The sequence below is a fragment of the Zootoca vivipara genome, chromosome 9, assembly GCF_965207765.1.
Source record: "Zootoca vivipara chromosome 9, rZooViv2.hap1.1, whole genome shotgun sequence".
Classification (NCBI taxonomy): Eukaryota; Metazoa; Chordata; class Lepidosauria; order Squamata; family Lacertidae; genus Zootoca; species Zootoca vivipara.
The window spans coordinates 32,195,199-32,212,809 of record NC_142592.1 but is presented as its reverse complement, the minus strand read 5'-3'; the positions used below and the strand labels follow the sequence as shown (position 1 = coordinate 32,212,809).

Below are 17,611 nucleotides of genomic sequence, written 5' to 3'. Positions count from 1 at the left end.
TGCATTTGAGGATTGTGGCAACAGGGACCTCCTTTATGCAAAACAGTATACTTAGCTATGTCATCTCTTGAATAAAACTGCTTTGATTTTTCTGATTACCATTGAATGAATGATAGCTGTTTTTCTATCATGGCTTTACACTGGCAGGAGTGGCAGGATTTTGTCTTGAGTTAGGATAAGATCTGGTCTAAGGGGGCCACTCTTCCGATCCTGCCCTCAGATCCACCCATTTCTTGGCTTTTCAGTGGCCACAGTAATAATTACAATGACTGAAACACAGTCACTCTGCCATTGTAACCTGTAGCTACTCCCAGGCAAGTATGTACAAGATTGCAGTGTCAATTGCCTGTGCCAGAATAAATCCCATTGAAATCAATGGGGCTAACTTTGGGGCAGCCAGATAATGCATAGAATTTCTCTATTAGTTGCAACTCTGCTAATTTGAGTATAGGATTGCAGACAGTGTAAAATATTACCAGTCACTAAAGAAGATTCCTTTTTCTTGTACTATAGTAAAATAAAACCATGCCTTATTTTTTCATGAACACAAGAGTGACAATTCGATACATATCCTGTACAAAACATCATAAAGCAATTCAAACCTAAAATGCCTCCCCCCCTCCACTGCTGTAAATCCCTGAATGCTAATTTAATGGTGGTAGATTACTTGAATCTCAAGCACAGGAATTACTTTCTTTAATTTCTGCCAGCATATGTCTTCTCTACCTGCAAAACTGTCTTGCAGAACTTCTCTGTTAGGTAGAATACATTTCCGAAATAATGAAAAATTTTAATCACTTTATAGTTTAATCTCACAGGCATTGCCGTTTAGCTTGCATGGAGCTGTGCTGGCAGAACAAGGAACGTGCTGCAGTGCAACTAACCAGGAGATTGAATTGCAGATGTTCCAGGGTTTAAGGGATTTGGGAGGCAGAAGATCATGTGGCACATAGTGGGTACGGCTGAATGGTGGAGCATCGTAAGGGAGAAACAGAGAATGGAGAGAGGCATAGCAGAGTGAAAGGAGAGAGATGAAACATATAATTAGCCACTAGCCACTGCCAGTAAATTCATTAAGTGCCAATACATGATGAATTCATTATGAGAGGCAAAATTTAGTATCCTAAAATGTACACATGGGCACTACTGATTTGAAAACGTCCGTGGAGTGTTTGGTAGTTGGCTGAACCTAGTATGAAATATATTCAGACCTTTCAGGAGAACAATTAAGTAGGCCAGTTTTTCCAGGAAAATCTGAAGGCAGTTAATGTAGAGAGCAAGGTAATAATCTCAGAACTGCAACACCCAAAATTACATGAAACAGTTGTTGATCTGTGGTGAGTGGGGTGGGGTGGGGGGAAGAGGAGGCAAAGAGAAAGGATGACTACCTGAATCTTAACAGCCTCATATGTAGGCTTGCTCCCTAAGGTGATATTATGCTTCCGAGGTTGGAGATAGACTTTTATCAGCAGTTAGATGAGAGTTGTGATGAAGGTACCAAGGGATCCTTCTGTGCCAGGAGAGGCTGGTGAATAGCTTTGCAGTTGTTGTCTGCATTGGTTGCTGAAAGGAGGGAGAGAGGCTAATGCAGGTGAAATAGAGGCAGATTACATATGTTCCTTCAGTATTAATATATGAATCAACTTTAAGTTTTCTAGATGAAACATCCAATATCGCATTATGGATGGCTTGGGAGAGCACCATATAGATAGCCTGCTACTTTCTGAAAATTGCAGACCTGATCTTTTCCTTACTTGCATTAAGACATCGTTAATGTCCCTTTGATACACAGAACGTACAGTTCCTCTTGTTGCCACAGATACACATGCTGCTACTTTGTCCATTAATCTTTCATCAAAGCTGTTAGCTGTAAACAAGGCAAATGGGAGACTGAGGTGGGTTTACTCTAAAACCATCCAGAAATTAATACATGGGAGTATGGCATCAAAATAATGCAAACTGGTCGGCAATGATTCATCTTGCTCTCAAATCTGTCCTAAGATATTTGAAAGGCTTTTCACCACAAAGTTCGCAAAGCTCAACCTCATTTTCTTCCTCTGTCTAAATGCAAATAACTTGTGAATGGGCTGGATATGTCAAAACATAGAGATAAAGAATAAAGAGAGAGACCTGAATAGAGTATAAAATGATCCCTGAATATGAACATTCAAAGCAGGATAATGACAGAATCCTATCATCGCACCCACAAGCTGGAATATGGTTTTCATACTATAATTCTTAATTTTTCCATTTTATTTCCTATTCCCCCCCCCTTTTCATTGGTTATTTGCTTGCTTTTAAGCCATGAATATTTTTATTCAAGTGCAGACATGCATTATGGATTTTTACTCAGTTTATGCAAGCAAGAATTCTGTAGAAATAGTATTTAAAAGCTGTGGCCATTACATTGTATGGAATAAAAGCAAACTATAATGTTGTTTGTCTAAGTCTTGTTTATTAGAGCAGTGGCCATGGTGACTCAGACAAGTTGTCTTTGATCCCCTGGGGCGAACTGCAATTGCAGGGTGGGGGCAAGTGAGAGAGAAGAGAATAGAGGCAAGGAATCACTTACTGGCCAATTTCAAATTAAGAGGACAAAACCTGCAGATTTTTAAAGACAAGTTGATCTGTCCGCATGTGCCTGCTGGGTTTACTTTTTGCAGGAGGGTGTAGTGCTGATTGGGGGTGGGGGAGGGGGAGGTGATGGACTTGCCAGCCATTAACAGGACTCCAAAGCTTTGAAATGTTGTGCTATGCCCACCCACCCCAGTTCAACAAGGAGCAGATGCCAACCCTCAGCCTTTTTGGTCACAAACCTTCCCAGAGCAAGGACTCTGCACAACAAAGAGGGAAGTGTGCGTCCCACTCTGGCTGCACAGCAACCAATCACAACAGCAATAGCAAGCACAAGAGCCAGAATCAACTCAAGGTTTGCCCAGCCTATGGCTTTCAGGCCTATTCTACAAGTACATATGCACAAGAACTTCCAAAAATGCTAGGATATGATGCAAGTGATGACAACAACAGAAGAGGAGGGTTTTATCACATGGTGGTGGATATTCCCTGGGTGGTGGTGGTGGTTGTTTAGTTGTGTCCAACTCTTTGTGACCCCATGGACCAAAGCATGCCAGGCACTCCTGTCTTCCACTGCCTCCCACAGTTTGGTCAAACTCATGTTGGTAGCTTTGAGAACACTGTCCAACCATCTCGTCCTCTGTCGTCCCCTTCTCCTTGTGCCCTCAGTATTTCCCGACATCAGGGAGTCTTCTCTTCTCATGAGGTGGCCAAAGTTTTGGAGCCTCAACTTCAGGATCTGTCCTTGCAAGTGAGCACTCTGAATGGATTTCTTTCAGAATGGATAGGTTTGATCTTCTTGCAGTCCATGGGACTCTCAAGAGTCTCCTCCAGCACCATAATTCAAAAGCATCAATTCTTCGGCGATCAGCCTTCTCTATGGTCCAGATCTCACTTCCATACATCACTACTGGGGAAACCATAGCTTAAACTATACGGACCTTTGTCAGCAAGCCTTTTTATACCCTGGGACAGAAGCAAGAGGTGAGCTGGGGCAGGGGGCTCTCTAGCCGCCCAACGCCAGCTGCAAACTCCAACAGTGACTGAAGCCAAAGCAGGCACCAGTGTTCTTTTTCCAGAGAAGCCGCAGGAGTCTAGCTTCCAGCCTCTGTATGGAGGAGGGGCCAGAGAGATGCTCTTAAATTGTACTTTGAGACCAAGGGAGACGAGGGGAGAGGGAGCCAGCTGGCTGCTCAGGGCTCGCAACTTGTCTCATAGATTCTACTCCTACCAATGTACCCATTTGATCACATTGTGGTCACTGTAGTTCAACTTTGGCTCAAAGCCTTTCAGGTAGTGTACCATCATCGAGGTAGATTCTCGAAAATCCCCTACTCTGAAAGATACTGCCCTTGTGGCACAAAACAGGTCGAATTCATCACACACATTTTATTTTATTGCCTATTTTATGCAAGAATATATGATAAGTATTTGACCCCCTTACTGAAGAGAAGATTTATCGCACGGACTCTTCCAGAGTGTCTTATCTGCTGAACAATTGTAGCAATGACATTGTGGAGAATGTGGCAAGATTTTTGAGTGACGCTATGAAATTACGTCACCATAGGTCCTGAGAGCCATCTTTGTACCTCATGATGTCCTGATAGTTTTATCCTAAAGTATCTCCTACTATGTTTCGTTAACTGTGTTGTGTTCTGATCCATGTATACAGTGCACTTTTTATGCCAATAAAGGAGATTGATTGCATAATTTCTCATTCTAGCAAAGCCATAGACTCTGTGGAACAGCCAGGAATTATGTGAATGCAGGGTTGAGCTTACCTTATCATTGCATGGAGATTAAACATTAAAATAAAGATTAAACATTCATCAAGTGCTCTTGAACCTTCTGGGCTGCATGCATATCCTGATCTTGGGGGGTGGGGGCACAGGAGAATTTACTTCACTATGCCTTATTCTGAGCTTTAACTGAGGCACAGGAAGTTAAGGAGGCTGGCTAACAAGCATCTCAGATTGACACAGTCACTGATTTTATTTTTAAATCTACACTTTTTAAAAACGTAAAAAGATTTCATGTAAAAAACAACAGCTGTTAGGTTCATAATAGGTAGCTCTCCCACCTCCCTGTGCTTACAGGGGAGCTCAGCTGAAGGAATCATGGGATTTCCAGGAAAAATGGACACCCAGGAAGGCTGGAGAGATTATTATTGGAACAAAAGAAAGGGCATTCAAAGGTAGCCGTCAGCCACCTTAGCAGCCAATAATCACAACAAAACCCCATGAGAAGGTACCTCCTCACCCATGAGAATTTCACAAAAACCTTATTCCTATTTCAAAAAATTTGTTTACAATTTTTCTCATCAAAAATAGATGGGAAATGGCCGGGGGGGGGGGAATAGGAGAGATTTTTGGCATGGCACTTGTTTTAACACTTCATTACAACTATTCCCAGGTTTTAGCATAGTGTGTGTTCTGGTGTGAATTTGTTGTGTAGCCTGGATGCCATGCAAACCTCCTGCCACACCGAAAGACATACATGAATTGGCTCTATGTCTTCCTGGTAAATACATGTGCTCACTTCTGCTGATAGTAAGACTGGGACAAACCACTGGAGAGCTGTTGCCAGTCAGAGCAGAGAACCCCCTGTTCTAGTTGGATCAGTGGTCTGGCTCAGTAGAAGGCAACTGAGGTATTCAAATATTTTGCTGTACTCTTTAAAAAAATTATTATCATTATCACATCTTATCTGAATTGTATGCCCCTCAAATTAAATTTCTGTATGTTTATGTAAGAACTGAAATGTTAGCATTGTATACATTCATATTTTCTAAATTATCCATTGCAGAACTCTGGTTATAGCACAGACATTATGTTATAGATTACTAGAAATAGGAAGGCCTAGAGGGGGACGGAGAGAAAAATATGGGGTGGGGGGGGTCCTCTCACCCATTTCCCCCCCCCATTTTCCCCCAAATAAGGGGGGAAATGGAGCAAAACTGGGACCTACCTGTTTTTTCCTCAAGCCTTAACATCTCTAAACCAAACAGGAGAAAATGGTACTGTCCTTAAAGCTGTAGTTTTCCCTTATCCCACCAATCAATCAAAATTAATAAATCAGGACCAGACCTTCACATTATATACGCAGCTCACAAAATAGCCATAGCTGCCAAGTTTTCCCTTTTCTCGCGAGGAAGCCTATTCAGCATAAGGGAAAATCCCTTAAAAAAAGGGATAACTTGGCAGCTATGAAAATAGCAAGACAAGGACGCAACAACAATCCCGGCAAGCAACTTTTTATCATGCAAACATGGGGCACCTGCTGATAAACAGCTCTTTGTCCCATTATTGTCATTGCATTTCTGTCCCTCTCACTGAGTGGGCAGCGGGCAGCAGGTTGATCTGCTTTGGCAGTACTTGTCACCAGAATGAGTGAGGAACTGGGTCAGAGCCATCATCTCTTCTCTCCATCAGTGTTGCCAAAGTTGAGCCATCTGTGGGCCATGCATTAGGTGATGGGGTCCTTGCATTCAGCCTAGTGCTCTGCATTAGGATTGAAAGAGGACCATTCTTAATGCCGATATCCTTAAAAGGTATCCAAACAAACCTAGGAATAACAAAATGACCAGGTCTGCTAGGTTGAATCATGGTAGTTAGGAGGGACCTTGGAGGTCATCTGATCCAGCTGTTTTCGGAGTACATTATCCCTAGCTAGCAGGACCAGTGGTCAGGGATGAAGGGAACTGTAGTCCAAAAACAGCTGGGGGCCCAAGTTTGTGAAATCTCGATCTAGTCCAACCCTAGTTCAATGCAAAATGTACAAATGCAGGATGCAACAACAGCACCCCTTACAGATGGCCATTGGACCACTGGTGGTTTGAATACCACCAGCAAAGGAGAGCCCACCACCTTCTGAGAGATAATATGTTCCACCGTTGAACAATCCAATGCATTCCATTATCCTGGTATTTATTTATTTATTTTACTAAGACTGCCAAAATGAGGGAGACGTGTGTGTCAAGCATGTAGGAGCTTGGTGCATTGTGTCAGCTTGTGCGTTGCGTCATAAGATTTGCCCAAGTGGGCTTACCTGATTAACTAGAAGAAACAAAATAAAAAAATTCCTTCCAGCAGCACCTTAGAGACCAACTAAGTTTGTTATTGGTATGAGCTCTCGTGTGCATGCACCCTTCTTCAGATACCTAGAAGATTGACTGTAGGAAAAACTTTCAAAACCCCTCAGGCAATATTCACTCTTTTCCAGTGCCTGCATGTATGGCTGCCTACGGTTGCTGCCTAAAGCAATAGTCTTTTTTTTTTTAAGTCAGTGAAAATGCAGAACTGAACTTGAACAGGCGGGGGGAAATGTGGGGTGGTAAAATCTCACTGTCCAATTTGAAAATTACAGCATATGAACAGCAGTAATACAAGTCAAAATGTGTCCCTCCCTGACCTTTTGCCTTGTTTTTATCTATTCAGATGTTGCCAGAGCAATTGAACTGCTGGAGAAACTACAAGAAGCTGGAGAAGTACCAGGACACAAGCTGCAGTCACTTAAAAAAGTACTGCAGAGTGAGTTTTGTACAGCTATCAGAGAGGTATGGTAATGAATCGCTGGCCGTATTTATTAAAGGGGAGACTCACAATGTGCACGAGCCACTGCACATTATGCTGTATTATGCAAATAAGTGAAAATCGTTCTATGAAGTTTCCATAAGAGTCAGTGGCATGTGTCCAGAGACTTACTGCCTCCATAAAAAAATGAACATTTGTAATAACTCAGGAACTGCGTGAGGTCCAACCATCTGTGTCGAACAAGAGAGACAGGGGTCTTAAGGCACACAGCAGATTCTTAATAAATATGTTCCATTGGTGTAGTAATTTCTAACTTTGTGAGGTGAGCTAATTTATAAATCTGCTATCTGATTAAAGAAATATTTGTTTGATTTATGGGCACAATGCCATGCATGGCTACCAGGAAGTGAGGTACACTAAGTTCAGTGGCGTGCTCTCACAGGTAGGAATTTTGATTAATCAATTTAAACGTGCATATTTTTTTCCTGTGAACAAACAATAATCCTTAAAGGAGAAGCCCAGTTTTATAAATAGATTAACAGTAAGTACCATCTTAGAAGAGGCAAGTGCCTTCTTTAGTTTTTTTTAAAGTTTTTTTAAAATAATCATTTCAATTTTTTTTAAAAAAAATCTTCTGACTAATTATTCAGTAGCATCCTTCCATGGACAATTTTTAAATGGGCTAATAAACCTTCAACTTACTTAACTGATTAATTGCAGCCCTGTAGATTTACCACTTTGTGATCCGTGGCAGGAAGGAAGGCACTATGGACATTTTCACAACATTGCTGTTACTCATTAGAAAACCATTTATGTTTTCCCTTCTTAATTGCATTTAAAATGTTCATGTCAGTTTTATTGGTGTTTGGAAGGAAGAGAAAAATTGATCTGCTTCATAATTTTTAATTACAATAAAGCCTAAAAGGTAAAGGTAAACGACCCCCTGACAGTTATGTCCAGTCGCAGATGACTGGGGTTGCGGAGCCACCTAAACATTAGATGGTCGGCTAAAATAGCCTTAAAGTTGCTGTCCCAGAAGTGTGTTGTCAAACACTCAAGGGAAATAGCAATTTGTACCTGAAAATTAGCAAGTGCCTCCATTTTCTTCCTTGGCCTCTATGGACTACCTGCCACTATTCCGATTTATTTATTATTTAAGCAATAGCAACAACAGCACTAGGGTTCCTAGGCAATAACAGTACACAGAATTTAACACTGTTTTTAAATGAAGCAATATTTTGATGGCTAAAAGAAACAGCAACACAGTGTACAGTAGTTTAATGTGCAATGTTTTTTTAAATTATTTTAAAGGGAATATTGCTCTCTTGCAAAAGATTGGTGCTGTCTATGATTTGCAGTAGCTATCATGATGAAGGCCTTTAATTTGACCAACTAAAAGCTTCTAACTGATGACAGGCTGTATTGTAGTTTTGTCTTTATGTGGTATAGATTTGCCTTTCTGTAATACTACTAGGAATGTCGATTACATTTATATTCATCTGTGAAGAGTGTTTTGAACAGCAGCCAACATGCAGTCCTTTGTAACAGGTGCAAAATTCAGGAAAGCAGAAAATTACTTAGACTATGATTCACTATCGGTTGAATGAACTAAAAGCTATCTAGCTGGACTTTGACAAGACAGTGAATAATGGCCGACAAAAGCTCTTACGGGCTATTGTTTAGTGACAGCTGACCTCCGCACCCCTATTAATAGCAAGAAAATTAAGTTCACTTTAACAGTTCGATCCTACATATGTCTACTCAGAAGTAAGTGTAATTGAGTTCAATTATGTTTCCTTCCAGGTGATTAGGTATAAGGCGGCAGCCTAAAGAGCTTATAATTATATGTTTAACCAGTTATTGCTGAATTCTGAAGAAATAGATTGATATTTATGCCAAGTACCTAACATGATCCCTCTGGCTAGTCTTGTATGTCTTAAAAAGAAACTACTGTTCCAGAAACAGAGAAAATTAGCTCACAGTGAAGAAACAGATGAACCTCTTAAGTGATTGCATAGCTGCACTAAAGTATGTTCAGGTTATCAACTCTTGATTAGTTACGACTGCTGAGCGACTGTTACACCATGAGAAGATCTTGATTTTTGGAAACTCATTCACTCCTACTACAAGAAAATGACAAGGGGTTTGAAATAAGTCTGGCTCCAGTGCACTCCTGCCACAGGCTTTTGAATCTGCGTACTTGTGATGCTACCCACAATGCAGAGCTCTTCTGTAGTTTATGGAGAAAAACTGCTCCTGGGTGCATTTTCTCCCAAAGCAGCTTAAATCCTAAAGGAAATTTTAAGGCACATCCGCTGTGGAGTTAAGCTGAGGTATGTACATTTGAGGTAGCCGTTGCACATGCATGGATGACAGCTTCAGAAATAGGAATTGGAGGTGGGGGGAGAGGACTGCAGGGGCAGGAAGACCCAACAGATAATGCACATTGGGTGTTGACATCCCCAGTCCCTCTCTGATGTGTACAACCACCTGCAAATACTACTTGAAATGTGGGTGGGGGTGCACAATGACCTTGCTTCATTTTAAACTGTGGATGTGTACATAGCCTAAGGCTGAAAAGAAACCACATGGTGAAAGAAAGGATGCTTTCACTTTCTTTAAATGTCTACGCTTACTGAGGCATTGATTGGTGCCTTGCAATAATCTCAGCCATGGTGGAGGAATATTTAGAAGGTAGCATCCCAAAATGTCCATTACTTGCTCTACAGATATCTGTCCCCACAAATCAGTGTGTTAAGAACACTGATTTTGTTACACAGTCAATATGTCTCATAAAATAGGCTTTGATTCATTTACAAGGGATGAAATTAAACAACCCATCCTCTACACCAGGGATCGGCAACCTGCAGCCCATGGGCCACAAGCAGCCACGGGGGGCATTTAAACAGCCCACAAGCTGCCTCCGAACCAAGCCGCCCACTCGGCGAGTCCCCACGTGGTGCGCTAAACCAGCGCAGTGCGGAGCAGGGACTCACTTCCGCGGCGCTGGAAATCGCGCAGACGCTGGAAATTGCATCTGCACAGACATGATCCAGTGCATGGAGCGATCTCCGCGGGAGTGAACCCGCCTAGGTGAGGTAAACCTTGCTGACCCCTGCTCTACACACTCACAACTAACAACTTCATCGTGCTATCTCTTGAAATTTGTCCATCACTGAACTATCACTATTTCAGTTTCCATTAGTAAGAAATAAAGATTCAGGCTGCAATCCTATGGTCCCTGGGAGGGTGTTTGGGGCACCATAGATTCATTGTGTCTCCCTCCCTGAGACATGCTTCCAGAGAAGGAGGTTTGACCTTCTATGACTCCTCCATGAAGCTGTGAAAAGATCTGTAGTTGGTGCCTGTCCAACATCACAGAGGGCAAAAAGGCACGGGGAGGCATCAGGAAAAGTGATGGATGCTTCTATTCCCCTAACACACACACACCTCAATTGAGGGATAAACCCATTTATTACACCAACCTGTTTCCTTCTCATTGATTGCAACCAGAGGTTCAAAGAGGAAGATGTTTGCAAAATAGCTTTCATGCAGCCCTGCACTGCTTTTTGAACCTCTGGTTCAAAGCAGCCACATGTATATCATGAAACCAAGTTAAGCCTCAGGCTTGCACACTCCCATCTGGCCAAGAGAAGGAGTTTGCCAATGTTTACTTTCACTTTCCCGCTAATCTCAGTTTCTTGTGTGTGAACCAGAGATTATAGTCTATAATTAACTGCGTATCAAACACTGGTCATTTTCAAAAGCAAGCCGACTTCAAAACATGGTTGATAGATTATAAACCCTCATTCATGCGCAATGACAAGCCAATCAATGTAAAGTGTTGCTGAATACTCGCAAAGTCCTCAGCTAAGTGGGAGGACAGGGGACTGAGGAAGGAGCATGCAAGTCTGAGGCTTTTCTCAGACTCATTCCGCCTCATGTATGTAGACCTAAAACGTGGTTTAGGTGAATGTGGCTTATATTTTGCATCTGTAGTTCAGAAGGGATCTGCTCCTCACCAGGGTTTAGGGAGAAGACATGTAAGCTATTGCAAAAGATAAATTGGGAAAGCCTCAGCAATAATAGATGTCACCCAAGCATGAAATGTTTTTATTTTATTTTATTTTGTGTTAATAATATAAATCTCGCTCAGCTAGGCTCACTAATTTTCTCTAGAAATCTGATTAGATCCTGTGCCTGCTAAGCCCAAAAATATATCTGGTCTTGTATCACCATTGCATTTTAAGGATCAGAGGTATATGCCATGCTTAATATCTTGCATGCAACAACGTCTGCTTTATATTGAATTAGCTTACAGCTGAGGGAAATGGATTGTTACTGGGATTGCAACATGGAGGGATTTATTCCTTGCCTTCCCTAAATCTTCCTCCACATGACTTTGTATAAAACAAAAACAAAAAACAGGTTCCATCTGCACTATTGGGTACTTTCTCCTCCCCATGGTTTCACAAGACACCACTTTGATCCAGGAGACTTAAAAGAAAGAGGCTGAACTTGCTCAGTGGTGACTGGGAAGTTACCCTTCCTCCCAGGCTGAAAATTAAACTGCATCTCTTAGAGATCTTCTTGCTTGGGCATTGGGAGCATGGAAGGTGCCTTATTCCGAGTCAGATTATTGGGGCCGTCTAGCTCAGCATTGTCTTCACTAGTAGCAGCTGCAGGATTTTGTTTGTGGGTCTCTCCCAGCCCTATCAGCAGATGCATGGGGGTTGAACCTGAGATGTTCTGCATGCAAAGCAAATGCTCTACCACTGAACTGTATCACTTTCACAAGGAAGGGGAAGTTGAGAGGAGGCAGTCAACATAAATTGGGGGTGTTTTGGATTGGCCATGCCTTCACATCAGCTGGGTAATCATCACAATTGTGACCTGTCTTCCAAAGCAATAGAGAACACCCTTCTCTTGATAGAACCTGAATCTTTGCAGGAGACTTGACTGGAAACAGGGATGGCGATGGAAAAATGCTGTCCCCTTTGTGCATCATGTTTTTTGGCAGCTAGGATGCATGGTGTAAAAAGCCACACAAGCTGGTATTTCTGCATCCATTTAGTATAATGATAACATTTGCTATAGCTCAAGTAGGGCACTAAATGTAATTTTTGCCAAATGACAAACTTAAGTACTGTATTTTCTTTCACAACCAGCGGTTCCCTGGCATTGCTGCCACAAAGCCCTGAATAGTATGAATCAGAACTTTTAGGTATGGGTTGCCTTTTTCATGCGTCAGATTGCTGTCATTAATTCGAAGAGCCGGCTAAGCAACCCAAGATTTACTGAAGAAGAGGCTTTGTTAAGCCTATTTCGGTTGCTACATCCTGATGACTTCACTGCAGGAGCTCTAAAACGACTGCTAGTGAAACACAATTTTGTGCTGCTTTCAGTGATGCTACAAATGTTAATACCTCAGAATCCAGAGTCACATCAAAGGACTGATGTGTAATCAGATGTCCCCTATTGACTCTAAGATAAAAATCAATTGCAGGGGGAGAAAATGTTGGGCCACCAGCAATGTACATACTTTCAGCTATGCCCGATTGCTTAGATGACCCTTAGGAGGGGATGAGACAACTAACGGTTGTGGGGAGGAATGAATACAGAAAGCTTGACTAGCAAATGGTAAGATATTGATGTGCTTGTCAGTCCCTTAAATTCTAAGGAACAATCCACATTTGGAGATGCTGATTCAGTTCAGTTATTGACACAGTTATTTTTAGTTATGTAAGGCATGTTTGTTATGTAAGATTTGTTTATGGACCTTGCCTACCTGTTTCCTTTGCTTGCAGGTTGTTGCAAATTTCTGCTTTGCCGTGCGGTACTATAGCTAGTTCTACAAAATCCTAGACTTAAAGCACATAGTGCTATTCATCTTCATCCACTGTTGAGCAAAATTGCAGCTGACAGTGGAGATGCTCTGCAGTGCACTGGTCATCCTACGTATTTATATTCCCGCTGTTAGCAAAGTCCACTGGGAAACATCTCTTGAGGGGGGAAAAGCCTATTAAAAGTGACTGGGTGTTGCACAGAAGATGAGCACTGGGCATAGGCTGCAATCCTATATATGCTTACCTGAAAGCCAGCCTCACTGAACTCAATATGACTGCTGTCTGAGTAGTATGCATAGGATTGCATTGGTAGGCCGTGTTCACACGTTGCAATAAGCCATAAACCATGGCTTGCTGTGAGAAATTATGCTGCCATGTTGCTCTTGCTTCCAGAGGCGGATTTAGGGCAGCATGACCAGTTCTGCTCCACTGGGCACCGAGCCCAAGGGGCACCGCAGGGTGTCACAACTATGATGTAGTGAACTGAGCAGAACGGAAGGTGAGGGGTGCTGAATTTTGCGCTCACACAGAGCACCACTGACATTTGAAAGACCAAAAGTCCACCCCTGCTGCTTCACTCCTCCCATAGCACAAGCAGGAGCAACAAACCACAAACCTTGGCATACCATGTTGTCCAAAGACACATAACACCAGTCCAGCTCCAAAGGCCTTCTGGCGGTTCCCTCACTGCGAGAAGTGAAGTTACAGGGAACCAGGCAGAGGGGCTTCTTGGTAGTAGTGCCTGCCCTGTGGGATGCCCTCCCATCAGATGTCGAAGAAATAAACAACTATCTAACATTTATAAGTCATCTGAAGGCAGCCCTGTTTAGGGAAGTTTTTAATGACTGGTGTTTTAATGTATTTTTAATATTTTGTTGGAAGCCGCCCAGAGTGGCTGGGGAAACCCAGCCAGATGGGCGGGGTATAAATAATAAATTATTATATTATTATTATCCAAACCAGGATCTTTGTTCTTCCCTAAAGAAATCATGATCAGAATCAGACGCTTGTTCTTGGGCTGCTGAGGGATTTCTTAGTGAAATGCCCCATTGCATCCCATTGCATCCCATTCAGCACCCTGTTCCTCCTTCCCTCCACAGCTCACAGTGAAGTCAGTGAAGGCAAAGTACAGATCTGGTATGGAAGCACACTGAGATGGATGCAGATAGGCAGATGTGCAAAGCAGAAATCCATATCAGTATCTTAAATCCTTGTATTTGGAAGCACTTCATCTCTCCTTGGTTGAGATGCAATGCTTTTTCCAGGATATTTAATTCCAAATATAAGGTTTGAAATTAACTATAATTAATATTCATCCCCCCAAAAATATGGGAAGATAAGTCTAATTTTCTCTTCTTCACACTCTCAAAGAAACATTTTATTAGGTGACCTTTATATTCCCCCCCCCCATATCCTCTTGTGGTATGTTTTGTAATTAAAAATGTCATAGCTCCACAGAGAGCTAAATGAGATTTAGTTCATTGCAGGTTTGGGATTGTTAATGAGTCATCATCCCCACTGCATGAGGCACAGTGACACGTAGTTTTCCTGCATGGCATCCAATTGTTCTGACAGCTGGTGTAATGATGCAGATGTTTGTCTCCAAGGGAGGCCTGCTAACACTGTCCTCCTGACAGAAGCACATGACTTTTTTTTCAGATTAATAAAAGAGTATCATACCAAAGCTCAAACAGCATGAAACGGCCAATTTTATTTTCATTCAAATCATCTCACAAAGCTACTGTATACTCAGTCAGACAATGCAGGCCTGTATTGTCTGTGCTGAATGGTAGCTCTCCAGAGTCTCAGGAAGAGGTGTTTTCCATAAGATCCTTTCTTTATCAGGCAGTAATCAGGGGTCTTTAAAAGACTTGCAGCGCAGACCCACAACACAAATTTGCACATTTTTATTTCTGTGTGTAATTGCAAATGTAGGCTGACTTTCATGAAAATAAACTGCTCTGAAAACAATGTACAAATATAAGTTTCTTTTAAAGTTTAAAAAGGCGGAGAAAGGACAAGAGACGTGGAGACTGTTGTAAACGACCCATAGCTCCCTGATGTGGAGCATGTGCTACATTTAAAGCACTCAATTTAACACCCATGGCTTCCTCCAAAGCGTCATGAGAACTGTAGTTTATTAAGAATGCTGACCGAAGGACTTCCGGTTCGCTGCGGAGGAAATGGTGGTGCGCTCCGTGTTATCCGAGTAAAGGACAACACTGTTCTGGGTGTCAGGGCTCTGGGGGTGTATGCCAGGGCTAGCCCCACCCCACCCCGAAAACCCCCTTGGTCGAGTGGGGACCCCAGGGGTCCAGCAGAGCATTGGAGAACTCGCCAGCCCAAAACTAAAAAGGCAGTGTCAGGTAAAACCAGGGCTGGCCCAAGACACCTGAGGTGGAGCCCCAAATGCCTCCCCTCCCCACCAAGGAAGAAGGGGTGAGGGAAGATCTACATCAGGAATAAGGGTGGAAGAATGATCAACATTGGGATCTGCTGCCCCGGTGAATCCCGCCACCCTGGGTACAACAGCAGGGGTAAAGTTGACTTTAAAGGGCCTAGGGAAATAATAATAATTAATAATAATAATAATAATATGTTTACCTGCTGCCAAATGAATAAGGCAAGTGTCAAGAGAACCTCTCTTGAAAAAGCATTCCTAACTGGAGTACCATCACTGGGAAATCCCTCTCCCAGCAGTTACCCACCTTGCCTCCAACAGCAGAGGTGCCCGAAGAGAAGCATATCTATCTTCCTGTAGGGATATGTTCACATATTTAACCATCAGCCCACAATGTAAATATCAAAGTAAAAGCTGCATTAGGTAATAGGCAGTTTCTTTATGCATTGGTGGAGATGATGTCAATTATACTGAGTCAAACCATTGGTGTGTCTATCTCAGTACAGTTAGCATCATCTGTCAGCAGTACTATAATGTTTCAGACAGAGGCCTGATCTGCTGGGTCCTTTTTAGCTGAGGTTGCCATTATCTTCTGTATGCAAAACATGTTCCAAAACTGAGCAATGGTGCCTCCCTGATTAGCAGAACTTGGGACCTTATTTTTGTTTTTCCTTACACCTCTTCTCTGTGCTTGTTTTTGCTATTCTCACAAGAGATTTGAATTTCCATTTTATAAAAAGGGTTTGTTGCCACTATGCTTTCTCCTGTTCCTGTCAAAGCAGTATTTTTAGTAAGAATCATTTGGCCTGTTAGAATCCTCCTTGTGGGTATCATGTCAATGTTTTCTGTAGATCAATAAGCCTGTGGCCTTCCAGATTGGCCCCATAACAGTTGGCTCTTGTTCTTTGCAAAGGAACTTCATTTGGTCTTTGAAATAATTTTATTTTGCACATTATAATTTATGATAATTGTAGTGGTTAATTAGTTTGCTAAAGCTTCTATAATTAATCAGCTTAATTTTTGATGTGCTTGACAGCCAAAATACATATGCATTTCCTTACCTCGGTGCATTCTTTTCTGGCATATCTAGGAGTCAGGTGGTTCTGTTTTCTGCATTCAGCATATAGCACATGTTGAAAATTGATGTGAGTGCAGTGGGTGTTTTTCATAACCTGGGCAATAATGGTTCAGAAACATGTAGTAGATTTAGGGAGTAATCTCATTACCCCTGAGAGAGCATCTCAGGGGCCCATAGGATACATTGGATCTCCCTTTCCAACGCTGAAGAGGGAGAGCCAAGGTTGGATCCCGACTCCCCACCAACATGGGAACGCCTGATATCCCAGCACAAGCTATGTAGAGCCACGACATCAGTAGGGCCAGAAAGGGGGCATGATGGGACTGTGCAAGGGAAGGACCAGAAAAAATCTTGGAGCCAAAGAATCCAAAGTCATCACAGTCCTCTGACATACCCTCAAGACACGGAAGATTTAGACCAGCTCAGGAATTGGTCTAAATTTCTCCCATGATGAAAAGGGAATGTTAAAAAGGGGTACATTTAAAGGAAGAAGGATTTCAGGGGGGGGGGTTGTGTGGGTTTTTTTTACCTCACATCTACTCTGCTGTTCATCCATCTTTGGTTTTTGCCCTCCTTGGTAGGATTGGAGCTTTGGTGATCCTTGCGGGCTGCTAGAGCCCTTTTATATAGGGCTACTACTAGGGTTGCCAGACTCAATAGTGGACAGGACTTCTGTGCCTTTAATTGCCCTGCTCTCTTTTGAGTCTGGAAACCTTAAAGAGAAACCAGCAGACCCTTTGTTTAATTTCCAAGCAAAGGGTCTTCTGGTTTCTCTTTAAGGTTTCCAGACTCAAAAGAGAGCAGGGCAATTAAAGGCACAGAAGTCCTGTCCACTATTGAGTCTGGCAACCCTAGCTACTACAGCAACTCTCTACCAGAAGATGCAGTACACAGGTGATGGCTGCTTATTCTATCAACAGCTATCAGCCATGATAACAAAACCGAATCCCTGAATTCAGAGGCAGTGAATAAAGATGTTAGTACAGACAGCAGGTTATGTCTGTTGCCTTAATGTCCTTCACATAAACTTCCCAAAGGCATCGATCTCCCCACGAGTGAAACAGAATTCTGCATTAGATGGATCACTGATCAGATTAAGCAAAGGAGGTTTTACACTTTTAAACTCATGCTGTATTAATAGATCAATACATAAGCAACATACTAATTATGAGGCTCCAAA

The 17,611-nt window shown here is 42.3% G+C and overlaps 1 protein-coding gene across 2 annotated transcripts in view; it reads left to right on the top strand.

Annotated features, from left to right (window-relative positions):
• The window catches only part of LIN7A (lin-7 cell polarity scaffold A), a 37,664-nt gene that overhangs the window by 4,327 nt on the left and 15,726 nt on the right, over positions 1 to 17,611 (top strand). For both annotated transcript variants that reach the window (XM_088651745.1, XM_035127838.3), the window contains exon 2: positions 7,011 to 7,129. In XM_088651745.1, the coding sequence (XP_088507871.1) occupies positions 7,011 to 7,129 (119 nt within the window). The remainder of the gene's footprint in view (positions 1 to 7,010; positions 7,130 to 17,611) is intronic.